Raw genomic sequence first — 16,374 nt, 5'->3', positions numbered from 1 at the left:
TGGGCCCCGTCCCGACCCCGGCCCTCCGACCTGTCCCTGTGTGAGGGGGAAGGAAGCGGCTGGGCAGGCGGGGCAGGATCGCAGCGCTGGAAGTAACCTGCTTTGGGGGCAGTCATCTGGCACTGCTCCTGGGGAGCCCCGGGCTCTCTCTCCCCTTCCCAGCCTCCTGGACAGCAGCCCCTCAGCGTGCATCCCGGGGGCGGCGGCGGGACAGCCCCCGCTGGCACCTTAGACGTTATCCCCGGACCGTCCTTCCAGGCGACACGGCGGGTTTCGGATCAGCCCCGGCAGCGAGCGATGCCAGATATCGGCGGTGCAGGACAGGCGGGAAGCCCCTGGCCGGGCGGCAGAGCCCCGCGGGACGTGGCGGAACCCGCCGCGGCCAGGCGCCTCCGGGACCGGAGCAGAGCCCGCAGGCTCCCCCGCGGGACACGCTCCCACCGAACGCGACAAGAGGGATCCTGCCGTCTCCTTTCAAAACTACTAATTAATAATCACCCGGGGGCGGGGGAAATAGCTTCTACGAGCACGCGTGGGACAGCTCCCGGGAGCAGAGGGCGCGGGGGAGGCTCCGCGACCCGGGGGCCCTTGCGCATCTTCACCGGCCGCTATCAAAACCGCGGCACCGCAAATGCCGCGGGGGCCACGGCTCGGCGCACCCCAGCAGCGCACCGCCGCCCCCCCGCTGCCTCCCCCGCATTTTACAGCTAAAATAATGAAAGAAACGCCGTGGACACTTACCTGCCGCTGGAAAGACCGAGCCCGTTGTCTTCCCGGTGACAATTTACACTTCGGTGTTTCCTTCCCCCCGCGTCATTAAAGGTTACCACCAGCATCGCCAATCTTGAAACGATGTTTTAAAATTCAAAGGGTAAATGCTGCAACAAAAGAAATTACAATAGGTCGTTATTAGAATAGCCAAATACAATTTAATTTTTATTTAAACTCTTTAACCAAAACAGCCGGGTTTTGTTATTAGAAAATTACTTTAATTTTCATAATCTTCAGAGCATTCCCGTTTAAAAATCTCTCTTTTGATGTGTAAATCTATTTATTCCGGAAATCTACGTGTAACGTAAGAGCGAAAGATTTGTTGATTATCTTTGCTGATATTAAAGATCGTCTAAATTTACAGGATCTGTCGCTTCTTACGAGTACACACAAAACTAAACCACTCTCGGACGGCGTTTGTGAACGCAGCCCCTGCCCGGGGCGGGGAGGGCGCTGCCCTTGCTGACACCTCCGGCCCTCGACACTTGCTCCCCTCTGCCCCCCCCTTCTGCCCGTTCGGGGCTCCCCGCGCAGCGCGGTCACCCCCCGTACCCGCTGGGACCGCAGAAGGGCGAGCGGGGCTGCTGCTGGGTTTGCTCCTTTCTGTCACGGACCGACACCTGAGGCTGGTCCCTTACATCTCCCGCTCTAAAATAGACGACGTACATGCAGGAATAGAAGTCTTTGGCCAGCCTAAGCGGAGTATTTAATTTCCCGTGAAAACGACATCTCCCTGGGTACAAACAGAAAAAGCCTTTCCCGCAGCGGACTATTTTTCGAACCAGTGGGTGTTTTTATTTGGTTTTTTTTGAAATAACCTAGCTTGATAACTCTTCTTGAAAGGGAAAGACATTTTCTCGATCGCGCAGGTCTGCGCTGTTCCACCTGGGAACAAGAGCTGCCGAAGTCCTTCCAAATCTTCGCCTTTCCCGCACTTCCCAGCGGTGAAACAAGCGCTCTCGGTCCCCGCGGGACCGACAGCGGGCCGGGGGACGGCGGGGCTGCAAGCTCAGCTCAGCTCAGCTCAGCTCAGCTCAGCTCAGCTCAGCTCAGCTCAGCTCAGCTCAGCTCAGCGCCCCGCCACCGCGCCCTCTCGGGCCACCGCAGCCGGGCGGGGCACGGAGCGGGCCCGGCGCAGGCACAGCGGCCGCGTCCCGGGGGTGTCCCGGGGTGTCCCGCCTCGGCGGTGCAGCCCGAGGAGGAGGAGGTAAGTCGCTACCCCGGGACAGGCTGGGGACTTTCAGGAAACGACCGGCGCCGCTCTCTGCAGCCGTTCCCCAGAGCCAGCACCAGGGAGAGAGAAAAATCCCCCGCCCCGCAGTTTTCCAGGCCAAGGCAGGGAGCGCCCCGGCATGCCGAGGGGAGCTGCTCCCTCCCTGCAGGGGACACTGGCTCGCTTCGTCCCCGCAGATCCCGACCCCGATTCCAGTCGCTCTCCGGCGTAAATCACCCCACGCCCCGCACACCGGGCGCCCGGTTCCGCGTCTCGGGGCCAGCTGAAAGCAACGGCTGGAGAGATGGCAGTTCAGGGACAGCAGCTCCTTTGCCGGGTGGGACGGAACATTTTGCCCCCTCCCCTCCAAACACGGCCCGATCCAAATCTCTGCCAGGCAGCAATCAGGTTTAATTGCTTTGCCCGCTATTCCTTCGCTACGGTAATTCCTGATGATGCTCAATCTTCGATTGTACTCGAAGCCATACTCTACAAGAGTGAACAACTGATAGTTTCTGGACGGGGATGATTCTACTGAGAGTCCCACTCGATCCCGGGCAAAACGGGCTCGGGAACCTGCTCCAAGCTGAGCAGAGCTGAAGCACCTCCCCAGCCGGCGTTTCCCCGTTCCGCTTTCTCCCCTGCCCTGCAAACCAATTATGGGACCGGTAATTCTTACTACACTTTATTAAATTCATGAAGGATCCCCTCGCGGCTCGGAGGTGGGGGAAACTGAAACAGAGATAAATCCCCCGCCCTTCCAATCCCGCTCACGCCGCTCACAGCACGCAGGGGCATCTGTCTCCCTTCACTCAGGGAGCTGATCAGGGTTGGATTATTTAAGTGCCGAGAGCAGCACAAACAGAGCCGCGAAGCACCTCCAGGAGCGCAGGAGGGGCAGGAACCCAGCGCGGCGGGCCGGGTCCTGCCTTCGCGCTGCCTCCCCGCGCCCCGCCGGACCACGACAGCCCCCGGCACGGCGGGCCCGGCCTCCCCTGCCGGGGCTGACGGGGGCACTGGCACGGCTCCGAGCTGCAAAAAGGACGTTTTGTTTTTTCTTTGAGAGGGAAAAAGCCTTTTTTGATGGCACAAGGAGGGCGAGGTGCGTGCCCTGTCCCTGGCTCTCCGCTGGGCGGAGCAGGGCACGGGCGGGACGGGCACTGCTGTGCCCCCGAGGCCCGGGACCCCGGCCCTGCGCGGCGGCGGTCCGGCAGCGGCCGCGTTATGAACAGCCCCTCGGTGCCGGAGGGGCCGCGCTGCTCCCTTCGCCCCAGCTCCCTCCCCGCCCCGCCGGCCCCGCCGCCCGGGGTAGCGTGGCCCGGGGCTCCGCCGGCTCCTCCGCTCCCCGCTCCGGGCGCGGCCCCGGGCCCCGGGCAGCGGCGGCGGGGCGAGCTCTGGGCCCCCGGCCCGCCTCCCCACCAGCCTCGACTGCCGATGGGGCGGCGGCGGGGCGCGGAGGGCCGGGCCCGGCCGGCGGGGCTCAGGCCATTATTTTACCGTAAATCTTTGAAACGCTGGAACTAATTACGGAGAGGATATGTCTCAATTTGTTCCGCATTAGTACCGCGCCGGGACGCAGGCACCGAGCACGGGAAATTGATGAGCACGGCCCAGCCCCGCCGGGCCCGGGCCCGAGCCGCGGCGAAGCCCTGACCCCGCGTTCAACCCGGGGGGCGGCGGCGCTCCGCCTCCCGCACCTGCGGGGCCCCTCCGCCCTGGGCCGGCCCCCCCCAGCCCCGGGGCCGCGCCCCCCTCCAAGCCCCGGTCCCGGGCGATGCCCGCCTCAGTGTCGGAGGGGTGCGAGGTGGGCTCACGCCAAGTACGAGGTACGGCGGGGGCTCTGCTGAATTTATTAGACGAGGCTCAAGCATAAATCACGGAGCTGTATGGGGCCATAAAGTATCCCTCTGTATCCTGCCCTCGCCGGGGCTCTGGTGAATAGGAGTTCATAGAAAGCTGGGTATTGGTAACATCTCTCTGATCTGGCGTATGTGACATTTTAAAAGTCTTAGATATACAACGGGATATACTTACGGAGCAGCTAAAACTATTATATAGAATTTTTATAGGTATGTGGTACTCACATACAAAAGAAATCAGGGGGAAAAAAAGCTCTTAGGTAATATGCTCAGTTCTTGGCATTATCTCTAATGGTTTTGAAAGTAATAAAATTATTATTTGGGGAGGAGAAAATAAAAAAAATATTCTAAAACTTAGTATGTTATAAATGGATGTGTGGTAACTGAGATCTAAGAAATTAATTTCTCCCTGGTTGTAGAATGCAGATCCCACTATAAAGGCATATTGAAGTCTAAATGTAATAGCATAGAAACAAATCAGTAACGATACCTGTCATGGACACAAATCTGAAGAATTCTTTGAGCCACCTGGAACAGCATCTTTGAATACAGGTACACACCAGAAATGTAAACCAAACACTTCTACATTCAGAAGTGTTAGGAAAGCTCCTGCTGAAGCGGACCCGCTGCCCCCAGCCACCCACTGCAGTATTTCTGGTACCTCAGAGGTTAAGGAAAGGCAGTTTGTAACTGATGCCACCAGCAGCCTCAGGTCTTACTAACCGTTGGGTTTTCCAGGACAGGGACAGAAGATGAATTGCCCGGCACCCATTTCTCCAGTAGACTGGCCATGAACACATTTTCCTAAACACTAACCACCCATGCCTTTATCTTTCAACTTCATTCTTGAACAAACACACTTTAACAATGCAAGCAAAGTCCAAATCTCACTTTGTTCTTGCAAAGCCCTTTTACAACCCTATGCAAAGATACTCCCTTGACCAGTTGTCCTCAGTGGGAAAGTAGTGGGGCTCCACCGAGGCTGGTCTGTCTTACCTCAGCTGAGGATCTAAAACCCTTTTCACGGGATTTTGGTCTCATCCTACACACTTTGGAGGAATTCACGTATGTAAGCACCTAAGAGTGCTTCAGAGCAAGAGTGCTCCCACTGAAATGAGTGCTTAAGGACTTCAGCCCACCAGGGTCTAACGCCTCACACCATGCAGTGAGGAAAACCATGCGTATCCTCTTTGCCTACGGATGTTCAGTGAGTGCAGAAGACAAGTGGTGAAGACAATGTGCCTAGTGCCTAAAGCAGATGAGGCACAAAAGCTCCTGGGTTCTGTTCAGTGCCTTCTGCACACTCTGGAGAAACGGAAGAGATGACAGTAGTTTGCCAGAACACTGGGGGACTCCAGCAGCATTTCTGGAGTGCTTGGAGACCTTGGATAAGCAAAGAAACGCAGATGGTTGTTGCGTTATGCAGCACGGCTCCGTGTGATCTGCCAGTGATGGGACCTGTGAGGGGGTGGCAGGGCTGGAGCTGGAGAACTATTGCAACACGGCAAGTCCCTGCTCCCAGCCCCGTTAGCACAGCATAAGCCAACGGCTCCTTCACAGCCTGGGGAGAGATTCCACTGCTCTCAACTCCCCTCCCAGCACAGCCCTTTAGCTTGGTTAGCAACTGAGCATACCCAGCCCTTCATTTAACTGCAGATACAAAGGTACGTGTCTCTTTTCTCTCTCTGGACTATATGTACTGATACGTGTGGATTGCAGCAATACACAAAAGGCAAACAAGCTCATTTTTCCTCATCTAGTTGGCTGGAAGCAACAGGCAGCAAAAATGTAGCTCCAACCAAAACAAGAGCTTTCCCAGTTCTTTACTCTGAGGCTTCCCACTCAATATATTTTTTCCATCAAAATCAAAGCTTTGCAGCCAGTCTCTCCCTTGTGTATGTATCACATGCTGCTGCATGGGATATCTAGTCTGGCCACGAGGGTGAACAGTCATCTGAAAACTCCATGGCTTCAGGGCCTCCGCCCAAGAGAGATCTGCTGCAAGCAGGGACAGGAGTCCTGGTGCCCTCCACAGAATCAAGTACAACCTAACTGGCTGTGCAGATGCCTGCAGGGCTCTCAGCAGCACGTCACTGCAGGCCTGGTTGTTTTTGCCTTTGTGACTGTCACTGCTGAGCAGTAGCCTCTGCTGACCCTACTGCCACCAACGGACTTGTCCCACAAAGCTCATGCTGAGAGCAAGCCATGCAGGGACAGCTGGACATGGAGCTTGCAGGGAGAGGTGGGGGAAGAAAGGAGAGGAGGGAGGGAGCCCATGTGTTGAACTTGCCTTAGAAGTCAAATTTCTTCTTCATGAGACACAGGAGATTCCTCTCCCTTCAGATTTTATGTATGTTTGATTCTGCTAAATTCGTCTGAGTGCTGCTATGACACAGGAATTAAAAGTACCGAGAGTTCACTGTAGCCACTGAGTCATGGACTGATCAAAACTGCCGCTTGTTTTTCCTTCCTATTACATGAAAGCAGGGTTCAGTAAAGTTCAGATCGGAACTAAGAATTACTTTTGTGATGTCTTGACAAACCTTTCTTGAAATACTTAACATGTTAGTTGGAAAGAAAGAAGCACAAAGAAACCCTGTCAACTTGTTATTTATGTTTTTTTTAAATGAAACAATGAAAGGAACAACTAAGTGAGTGTGATTCCTTTCTCTAGATTGCACTATCATAGATTAATAGCTCTATGAACAGATTTGCAAGTAGCACCATCATGCTCATCAAGATATTAAAAAAGTTTATGAGCGGTTGCTTAGAAAAAACAAGATAAAGCCTATGGAAATCTGATACTGGTCAATGGTGCATTTATTCAAAACATAATACTGACTTCAAGTCTCCATAAATCCTTTGCAAATGAAACCTCCATTGTGATCACTGTTCCAGATCTAAATGATTTACATTTTTTCATTGGTAGACATTAGATATATCTCAGAATGTACAAGTTATATACCTATTGATATAGAGTTAATCATGCCCCCATGAGATAATAAATATTAAATTTAAATAAGAAGATAATTCAAAGAAGGAGTATCCTTATGAGAAGATTTTTTTGACTTATTAGTGGATTAACTTACATGAAAAAAACCTCACATTTCTGAGGGACTTGCTTCGAAATTCAGGGTTTCCGCAGTTCCAACCAGTTAGCTCCTGGGAGCAGAGCAGACATTGGATTGTGTGCAGTTTCAAAACTTAGTTCTTAGCAGTGTGTATCTCATTGCTTCACCATGAGCAGCAGCCACCTTTGCAATTTCTATGTGCATTTGAGAAAATGGGTTCTAGTGCTTTGAGCAGTTCCTAGAAAACAAGGAATATACTGAAAGGCCAAGCAGAAGAGACCCAGTCGGAAAAGTCTGTCAGCCCATTTTCCTAACTCCGCGATCTGAGCTTCCCAATCTGTAGAAGCCCTGTGGACTCCACTGCCTCTGGGTTTCTGGGTTTTTGCATGCTTCTCTCCTAATTGTTAAAATCCAAATGGATTCTCAGTTATCAATTTACTCTCAAAACCTCTGGGAAGAAGTCAAAATAAGTTCAGTAAATTGGTTGGATATCAGCTAAAAACACACTTAATTTTTCATCAGATAAACTTCTCTCAGAGGAACTACTGGAGTCAGCTTTAGCTGGACAACAGATCTATAATGAAATAATTCTACATATGGGCAACAAGAACACCTTGTAATAGCTACATATGCTTTATCACAGAACGAAAGTTCTTGAATAAGTTGAGTTAATTCTTGAATAATTTTCCTTATTTTACTGGTGTCTGTTTAAGCATAAAAAACCTCTCCAGCCAAATAAGGATCTCAGAATATCTCACAGTGACAATATGCTCCACTCCACCACCATTTATTGATAATATCCATCCAAATATTGTAAAGGCTTGGGCCCAGATTTATGAGGACATACACAAAGGCATACGCAATTGCCACCGAATGCATCTTCAGAGCTTGTGTCCCTTTGGATAGCTGAATCCAACCTTGCAGTCTCCTGCACTCATCACCAAAGAAACAGGATCAATCCCATAACTATAGTAAACACATTTGCATGCACAGACTCAAGGGAGGTAGGTTTTCCTCAAGAGCTGTAATACTATTTAGTAATCCTAACCAAAAGAGAAGCCATAGGCCGGCCAGCACACGGGATGCTCGGGGCTGCCCAGCAAACACAAGGAATCCAAAGAACCTCAAATACAGATAAAAGATGGGAAGCACTATCCACTCCTAGATGCCAAGTTATTAGGTGACTACAGAGTTATGCTTTGTGGAGCACTGCGAGGCTCTGAATAGTCTTGTTCAACTTTTCCCAAATCATAGAATTCCCCTGGGAAACTTCAGTAATCAAACAAGATCTCGCGGTCAGGAAGCTTTTCTTCATCCAGCCAATTTTACTTCCCCTTCATCATTCCATCTATTACTCATTACATCCTCCTGCCAAACTCGACATAACTCTTCTCTCTCTCTCATGCTGACATGTTTCAGTTACATATGGACCATTATGTCCTTTCATCCCAGCTTTTCCTTATTCAGGTTGCATGTGTTTAGTCCTTTCATTTTTCCTGCTGTCCTCCTCTGAGGTCCCTCCAACAGCATCTCTCCAGAATAGAAGCACTCCAAGTTGAACTAAATATTCTGCAAACAATTACATCTGGCAGTCTCTAAATGTAAGGACGCACAAACCAATGACTAAATCACCTTGAACAGCTGACTGAGAGTTCAAAGCCATAAAATTGTCAAATCAGGATAGGGAACTTTGGATGACACTGCAAGATCAACTTCACAGGAAGCCCTCAAGTAATGATGTCTTCAAAAAATTCCCTCGACTGCTTTATGGTCCTTGTCTCAAGGAATGTGTCACTAAGGACACATTTGCAGTGATTTTTATGTACAAGATATTTTATAAGCATTCTACCAGTGCAACATTAGGAAGATACTGGTAAGTGCATATTATCCTTACAATCTTATAATATATTTTTGAGACACAACTTAATTTTTGTTCCAAGATACCGAAGTTCATGTAAAGGCAACGTTTTACCCAACTAAATCACTTATTGTTGAGCAACTCATGTTTGAAACATTAGAATATCACTGCATTACAGTTACAATAGTTTGCTTCTATCATCATATCCTGCTTCAAAGAGACAGTTTCCACAGCCTTTCACTGCTAAAAATGTGTGGTTCTTATCCATGAACAAGGCAAGGTCATTCCACAAACCAGAGCATATTACAAATCATACTTCATCTACATAATTTACAATTTTATAAGCTCAGGTTGAAAGACTTCAAGTTTAGTCATCTGAAGATGGTGAACATGGTAATTTATCTCTTCAAAACCTGGGAGCACTATATATTTGAAATTGGGTTTACATCCAGTTAGGAAAGACAGTTATCTAGATACCCATTTTTGCTAAACTTTATCAGCTTTACGACTAGACACTGATAATGGTGTATGTTTGTGTAAGGTGCCAAAACTGACTCAGAGCTACATTATCATTCCCTGAACTCAGTCTGATTTTCCTTTTATAGCAGAAGAGACAGGTAAAGTCACTGCAACTTCAGGGCACACATCATCCCCGAGGAAAGAAAGAGGTACTGGCACTGCGACATGCGACGCAGCATGTTAAATGAGCTGTGTGCAACACACAGATAAGCAGTAACTTCTTTTTTAATCTGTGAGATGTTTCAGGTTTAGAGTGAGCCCTGATGCTTTCTGGGCCCTTGCCCAAAGTGTGTGCTAGGGCTGCTCTAACATTCACCATGCCTGGGAGAAGGGCGATGGTTGCAGAATTAAGACAACTACTATGTGACCTGCCTGAGCAAGAAACATCTGGGCATTTTTCAAAATGGAAAGGGCAACAGGCAGATTTAAAGGATCATGAATACACAGTAGGAAGGAGCCATCTCAGTGAAGCACCTGCATCTACTTGCTAAGCCTGCACCTCCATGGAGCGGAAATGGCACATAATGTGCGTGTCCTAAGCTAAGCCCAAATATTTGTACTAGAAGTACATTCTTACAGGGTTGATTCTGTCTTTCCGCAAAGCTGCTTTCCCTCTCCTGCAACTTCTGTTCTTGTTCTCCTTCCCCTAAATTTGTTCCTGTTATAAAAGCAAAGGATGTACTCCATTTCAGTTTTTCCTGGCTAACCGAGAGGAGCCGCACAACACAAAATATTTACAGACAATTTTCATGCCAAAGACACAAAGGTGCTCTGATTACCTGGCATGCATTTACCAGGGGAAAGGGAGCGAAAGGAGCCTTATCCCTCCTCCCCTCTTCCCTGCCTTTAACACCGGCTGCTGCACCATACGGCTCTGCCTCACCTCATGCAGTCCTGGACTCTCGGCTGTTCTCTGACTTTTCCCTCTGTGAACTGGGGTCACGTTCTTTCTTGATTATGGCCAGAAAAAATAGGTGGCACAAGGTATGCAAGGTATCAGGCCCAAAGACTGCTGGCAAATCTCTAAGTACTTATATGGATTATGTTGGAAGCATATTCCTAGAGATACTGTTCGTGTTTATAAAGTCTTTTGGGGTGAACATTGCTCAATGGAAAAGCAGCATAGAAATATAACAAAAGCCACGCTGCAAAATGTAAAAAAGTAATTCTCCCACAGGAACTGAAAGGCATTTCATACATGTCCAATGAGACATTAAAAATAATTATGTGGAAGAGTAATAGCTCCCTTGGTTGTTTTAATATATTTTTGTCTACAAACAAGAAACGTTCTCTAAACTGCTGCCTTGGCTTGGCTTGAAAGGTCTCTCAAACAAAAGCCCTTCAAGTGACCCTTAGATTATTAAAGCTCAGTAACAATGAATGTGGATCTCAGTTCAAACAAAGACTGTAAAAATATAAAGACAGCAGTTTCAGTCTTGGAAATGAGTATGCCTCAATAAACTGGAAACACATAGAATGTATTTTTGATCAATAGTCATACCTTCCCCGAACAAAACTAAAACCTTTTGTCTAAAGTTTTAAACATTGTTCTTCTCTCAAATAATAACTGCAAATAGCCTCACAAATGGAAAGGCTGGATGCTGTGTCTGAATTTAGAGTTCATTTAGAGAGCACTTCAGATCACCAAGGGTTTTTTTTTTATTCTATTCTTAATGATTTTTCCTCCAAAACTTGCTAAATGTCATTAGTATCATCAGAAACATTTGTGGTGAACAAAAAATGCCAGCAATGCCAAATTACAAAGCTTAAACACTCTGATCTGTGTCTCCCATGAGAAAGATACAAAGGTTGAGATGTTCAATGACAGACATTAATGTCAGATGCCAAAGCAGGAAAAGCAAACACAGGAGTGGGGAGAGATATACAGGCCCCATAGAATATCTTGTTTTGAAAGTCATATGTCATTTAAATGGCCTTTATAACTGAAGAAGTTCATTAGAGTATATTTTTGTATAATTTGCTGGCAGAACATACACTGCTGCCAGTTGATAGAGTCAATTTTGTACTTGTGAACTGGAGGTACAACTTTTTGGTATCCGCTTCTTTGCTGTGAGCACCAATGGCTGTGCACAGCACTTCCTCTAGGCACAGGCCAAAAAGGATGTCGCCAAAGCAAGTGGACTGTACAAAACGTCAACATGATCACAGTTCCATCTGCTTTGTGTCTATCAGACTTGCTCTTGCAACCAGTGGAAGAACTGTAGAAGTAGGGACTGTAGCTATAGCTGGGAGAAGGGGAGAATCTCCCTAAAGGACAGTGGTCCTCTGTCCTTTCTGCCTTTCCACCTAGCTCACCAGGCAGCTCGCCAGCCCCTCACCAGTTGCTCTGGCTTTCTGTGTGTGTCCTAGTCTTTCTTTTCCCTCCCACTCTCCTTCCTCTAGAAGCAGCAGCCCAGCTCTCCCATCTCTGCAGTACACCCATCAAATCTGTATCATGTACCATTTGCTATTATCAAAACCATACACATTAAATGTACCATTTGCTATTATCAAAACAGTGGCATCAAACAGACACGTGTTTAGCCATTTCTTAGCTGGGTAGACCACGTCATACTAAAACTCTGTCTGACATTTTCATTGTGGAAGTTCAGCACCACTGGGAGTGCTGGTAGAGGTGAACAGGTGGATAAAAATGCAAGATATTTTCCCTAAACAGACACCCCCTATACATCAACAAAGGCAGACAATGGATGTGTAGAAATGATTTCTCTCATTTGCCATGGCCAACCAACCTTGTCTCTTCTTTGACAAATTTCTGAACAGAATGCTCAAATGGGCTTGATATTTGTAATAGAGAAAGTACGGACAAAACTGTGCTTCTGCTTTAACAGCTTGGAAGGTGTAACGTCACTTCTCTACACGGGGATGCTTAGTGACTGGAGGGAGATTAGTATCCTTGCTGACCAAAGCCTTCTATTCAACCTATTTCTATTCAGAGCAGTAAGTTATCTACCTTTGTGTTATGCCTGATTCCTGCCCAGGGGGTTAGGGAGATGCTTGTTCTGCATAACCATGGCAACAAAGTTGGCAATTAGCATAAAGTTTGGCTACTCCTGTGAACAGCAATTACCTCCTGAACTCCATTTACCAGACACCAAACAGCCAGCAGTGTGACAATGATGCATTCAATACCATCAAGACTGGATTTGAATACAGTAATAATACAAGACATTATAACCTACTAATCTACCTCTTTCTCACTCTCCCATGTTAGAAGACATTTGTATTTTCTCTTAGATTTAGTGAGCATCTCTCTTTCCTGCCTTAACAATCATCGCTTTGCTCTCGCATTGCAAAGACTAATGGACTGAAGCTCACCTGTAGCATGGAGTGATCACACAGTTCCCTGAAAGTATAACTTCTCTTAGCACATTTTATACAGTGCATTGAATAAAATACAGAACAAAAATCAGTAAGTATGTGCAGGAGGAAAATGTTTCTGAATGAGACCTGGAAATGACAGATGAAAAGAAGACATATAATTTACTGAATAGATTAATAGTTGATAATGTCATCACTGATGTTTTTCAAAGCACTGATTTACTTTTTATGAGAATTCACAATCTTTAAGCTCAGCAATCTCCTCTCTGTTCTGTGTTTAAATGGTGCTTAGAACAGTACAGCACTGGTCTGCTGCCAGGGTTCCTAGGTGTTTCAGCAGTACAAATAAAGAATAGCAGCAGATGAAAACTGATTGTTAGAAAATCTTAATTCTTATCAGCTTATCTTAACATCTGATACTAAGAAGCTAGGGCCTGGATTTCAATAAAATTCTTCTCAGAGACCTACTGATCGGTTTTGCCAATTTCATCATTTTTATAGTTCGTACAATTCTTCTTACTCTAAAGTCAGATAGATGATGATAGCATTGATGGCCTCCTGTAGATATTTTTTTTTATCATTGTTCTTTCTATATAACAGTATAGTAATAGTAATTAGCTCCTTGGTCAGAAAAGAAACCCTAATCATGTCGTGTCTCTGCAAACACCAAGATCACATAATGACCTGCAGTGCACTACAAAATGCTGGTCATAATTGTGGAATGAGTTAGGAAAAGGAAGATGAATTTGAGAGAAACTGGGTCTAGCGAATGAGATATTTATGACTTTGAGTCACACCTTTTTTTTCATGAGGATGTACAATCAATTAATGTTGATGGCTGCTACGGTCACAAGGAGGAAAACTAAATACCTTTATAGTTAGATATGACATGGCAATACATTCCAGAAGACTTCATCCTAGTATTCATTTCCATATGTGAACAAAAAAGCCCAAACAGAAGCATGATGTCCGTTCAAGGAAAATGCAAACTAGGCTATTAATACTTAAGGTGTATTTAGCCGTTTCTTTATAATGTTTGATTTTCTATATTAAGTAAAGCTACCTAACACCCGAACACCTGAAACCATGCTAAGGTGAGGAGAAAACCCTTTTGGACTAATACCATAACTTTTTAAGAAGTCAGCAAAGTCTCAAAAATACCATGTATTTCTCCCATGAAGACAGCAACATTTGGGTGAGACATCAAATGGAGAGGAAAGATGACGGATATCAAAGGAATAGCATCACAATAGCAAAATTTTGTGAAGCCAACATAAACTAGGCAGGACTAGCTATGCCATGCTTTGCTTGTAAAATATGTAAAGAAATAAATCCACTGCTATTTTTTAAAAACAGAATCTGCATAAGCTGCCAGAAAAGTACTAGCATGTTTAAAGTATCATTTCATATGCATATTTAGTTTAATCCAAGCAGTTAACAAGTCTTGGAAAACAAAGCAAAAATATTTTATCTTGGTTCAAGCAAAGCATTTGAAGGCAGGTTCCCTTAGGAAACGAGTCTTATATGATTGCACTGTCAGTCCATCTGTCTCTCGAACAAGTTCTCAACCTCAGACCTGTTTCAGCCAAATTCTGTAGACATGACATTCCCAGCAATGCCGTGTGCACAAACTTCAAGAAACTGGCAGCTCAACAGACGCAAAGGGACCTAAACTAGTGCCCCCACTAAAGCAGCACTGCTGTGTGAGCTCAGCAGTTATTTGCAGTTTGGCTCCCCGCTGGCCAGTTACTCATCAGAACTAACTACAGTATGTGCTACCATTGCCCAGCTGTTATCTGGGGAGAAGTGAGGGAAGTGAAGGTAGTGGGAGGGGAGGGAATCACAGGGGACATGTAGGGAGCAGGGGTTGAGGGGTGGGCAAAGAGCTCAGAGACAAGGATTCAAATCCAGGCGGCTAGGATTCATTAGTTCCACTGTCATAGAACAACTTGTTTCTGAGCTTTTCAGTTCAGCCAAGAAACTAATAAAAGGAGTTATGTGCACAGCTCAGTTGGGCTTTCAAAACCTTTATTTGCTGGCATTTCAGATCCTGTTTCCAACTATGGAGGCTTTAGCACAGAGAAGATTTGAGCTATCCTCAGCAAACTGAACTGATGGGGGAAGGAAAAGATATGTAATGACATTGATCTAGAGGGGGAACAAACATCAGGTTACTTTACATGCTCCAAAGAAGAGCTTGTATCCTTCCAACAGGAGACATTTTCTGTTTCTTTTCATCTGCACCATTGTCTCCTATAAACCAACCTTTTTCTCTTCTTGGGAATAGTAGAATGTGTGAATAAGGGCAGAGTTTACTGAATGTTAAATTAGTTGGGATTGATTTAACCATTTAGGCTTTTACTTGGGCTTAGGGAAACGTGCTGAACTTTGAAGAAGTTGTCTGATACCATTTTTTCCAAGCAGGACGTAAATTGATTCTCTTTAATTTCCCATAAAGGACCCCATAAAAAGTTGTCCTGTGACATACACAAAAGGAGGCCGGAAAAAAAAGCCCAGTTGACAGAAACCACCTCTGATTTGTGAGCTATATATAAATTCCTTGCTGTGTCAAAAACTGACTAGATGATATAAAAGTGCCCAGGTCACTCTAGAATACATAGCCTTACAAGAAAAATTTCAGAGACGTGGATTTGATGGATGGGGCACTCGGTGGATAAGGAATTGGCTGGATGGTCGCACTCAAAGAGCTGCAGTCAACGGCTCCATGTCCAAGTGGAGAGCAGTGACGAGTGCCATTCCTCAGGGGTTGGTGTGGGGACTGGCGCTGTTTAACACCTTTGTTGGTGACATGGACAGTGGGATCGAGGTACCCTCAGCAAGTTCACTGACAACACCAAGCTGTGTGGTGTGGTTGACAGGCTGGAGGGAAGGGATGTGCCATCCAGAGGGACCTGGACAGGCTGGAGAGGTGGGCCTGTGTGAGCCTCATGGAGTTCAACAAGGCCAAGTGCAAGGTCCTGCATGTGGGTCAGGGCAATCCCAAGCACAAATAGAGGCTGCGTGATGAGTGGATGGAGAGCAGCCCTGAGGGGAAGGACTTGGGGATATTAGTGGATGGAAGACTGACTGTGAGACAGCAATGTGTGCTTGCAGCCCAGAAAGTCAACTGTGTCCTGGGCTGCGTCAAGAGAAGTGTGGCCAGCAGGTCAAGGGAGGGATTCAGCCACTCTGCTTTGCTCTTGTGAAACTCCCCCTGCAGTGCTGTGTTCAGCTTTGGGGCCCCCAACATCAGATGGACATGGACCTGCTCGAGTGGGTCCAGAGGAGGTCACGAAGATGATCAGGGGGCTGGAGCACCTCCCTGATGAGGACAGGCCGAGACAGTTGGGGTTGTTCAGCACTGGAGAAGAGAAGTTTCTGGGGAGATCTTACAGCGGCCTTCCAGTACATAAAGGAGGCTACAGGAAAGCTGGGGAGAGACGCTTTATCAGGGGGTGTAGGGATAGGACAAGGGGTAACGGTTTTAAACTGAAAGAAGGTAGATTTAGATTAGATATAAGGAAGAAATTCTTTACTGTGAGGGTGGTGAGACACTGGCACAGGTTGCCCAGAGAAGCTGTGGCTGCCCCCTCCCTGTCAGTGTTCAAGACCAGGTTGGACGGGGCTTTGAGCAACCTGGTCTAGTGGGAGGTGTCCCTGCCCATGGCAGGGGGGTTGGGACTAGAGGATCTTTAAGGTCCCTTCCAACCCAAACCATTTTATGATTCTATGATTCTCAAT

General features: G+C 47.1%; 1 protein-coding gene across 4 annotated transcripts in view; it reads right to left on the bottom strand.

The window, feature by feature from the left end:
- The window catches only part of WT1 (WT1 transcription factor), a 93,114-nt gene that overhangs the window by 37,773 nt on the left and 38,967 nt on the right, over positions 1-16,374 (bottom strand). For 2 of the 4 annotated variants that reach the window (XM_074885036.1, XM_074885033.1), the window contains exon 1: positions 742-1,126. Coding sequence is in view for 2 of the 4 variants with exons in the window: in XM_074885033.1 (XP_074741134.1) it covers positions 742-836 (95 nt within the window). In the remaining 2 variants the exon portion in view is untranslated. Of the gene's footprint in view, positions 1-227; positions 366-741; positions 1,127-16,374 lie in introns of those variants that run through there. The other 2 variants (XM_074885034.1, XM_074885035.1) reach the window with 2 other exon arrangements.

The sequence above is a fragment of the Strix uralensis genome, chromosome 15 (genome assembly GCF_047716275.1).
Source record: "Strix uralensis isolate ZFMK-TIS-50842 chromosome 15, bStrUra1, whole genome shotgun sequence".
In the NCBI taxonomy this organism is placed as follows: domain Eukaryota; kingdom Metazoa; phylum Chordata; class Aves; order Strigiformes; family Strigidae; genus Strix; species Strix uralensis.
The sequence above is the reverse complement of the archived record's forward strand: the minus strand, read 5'-3'. Positions and strand labels throughout refer to the sequence as shown.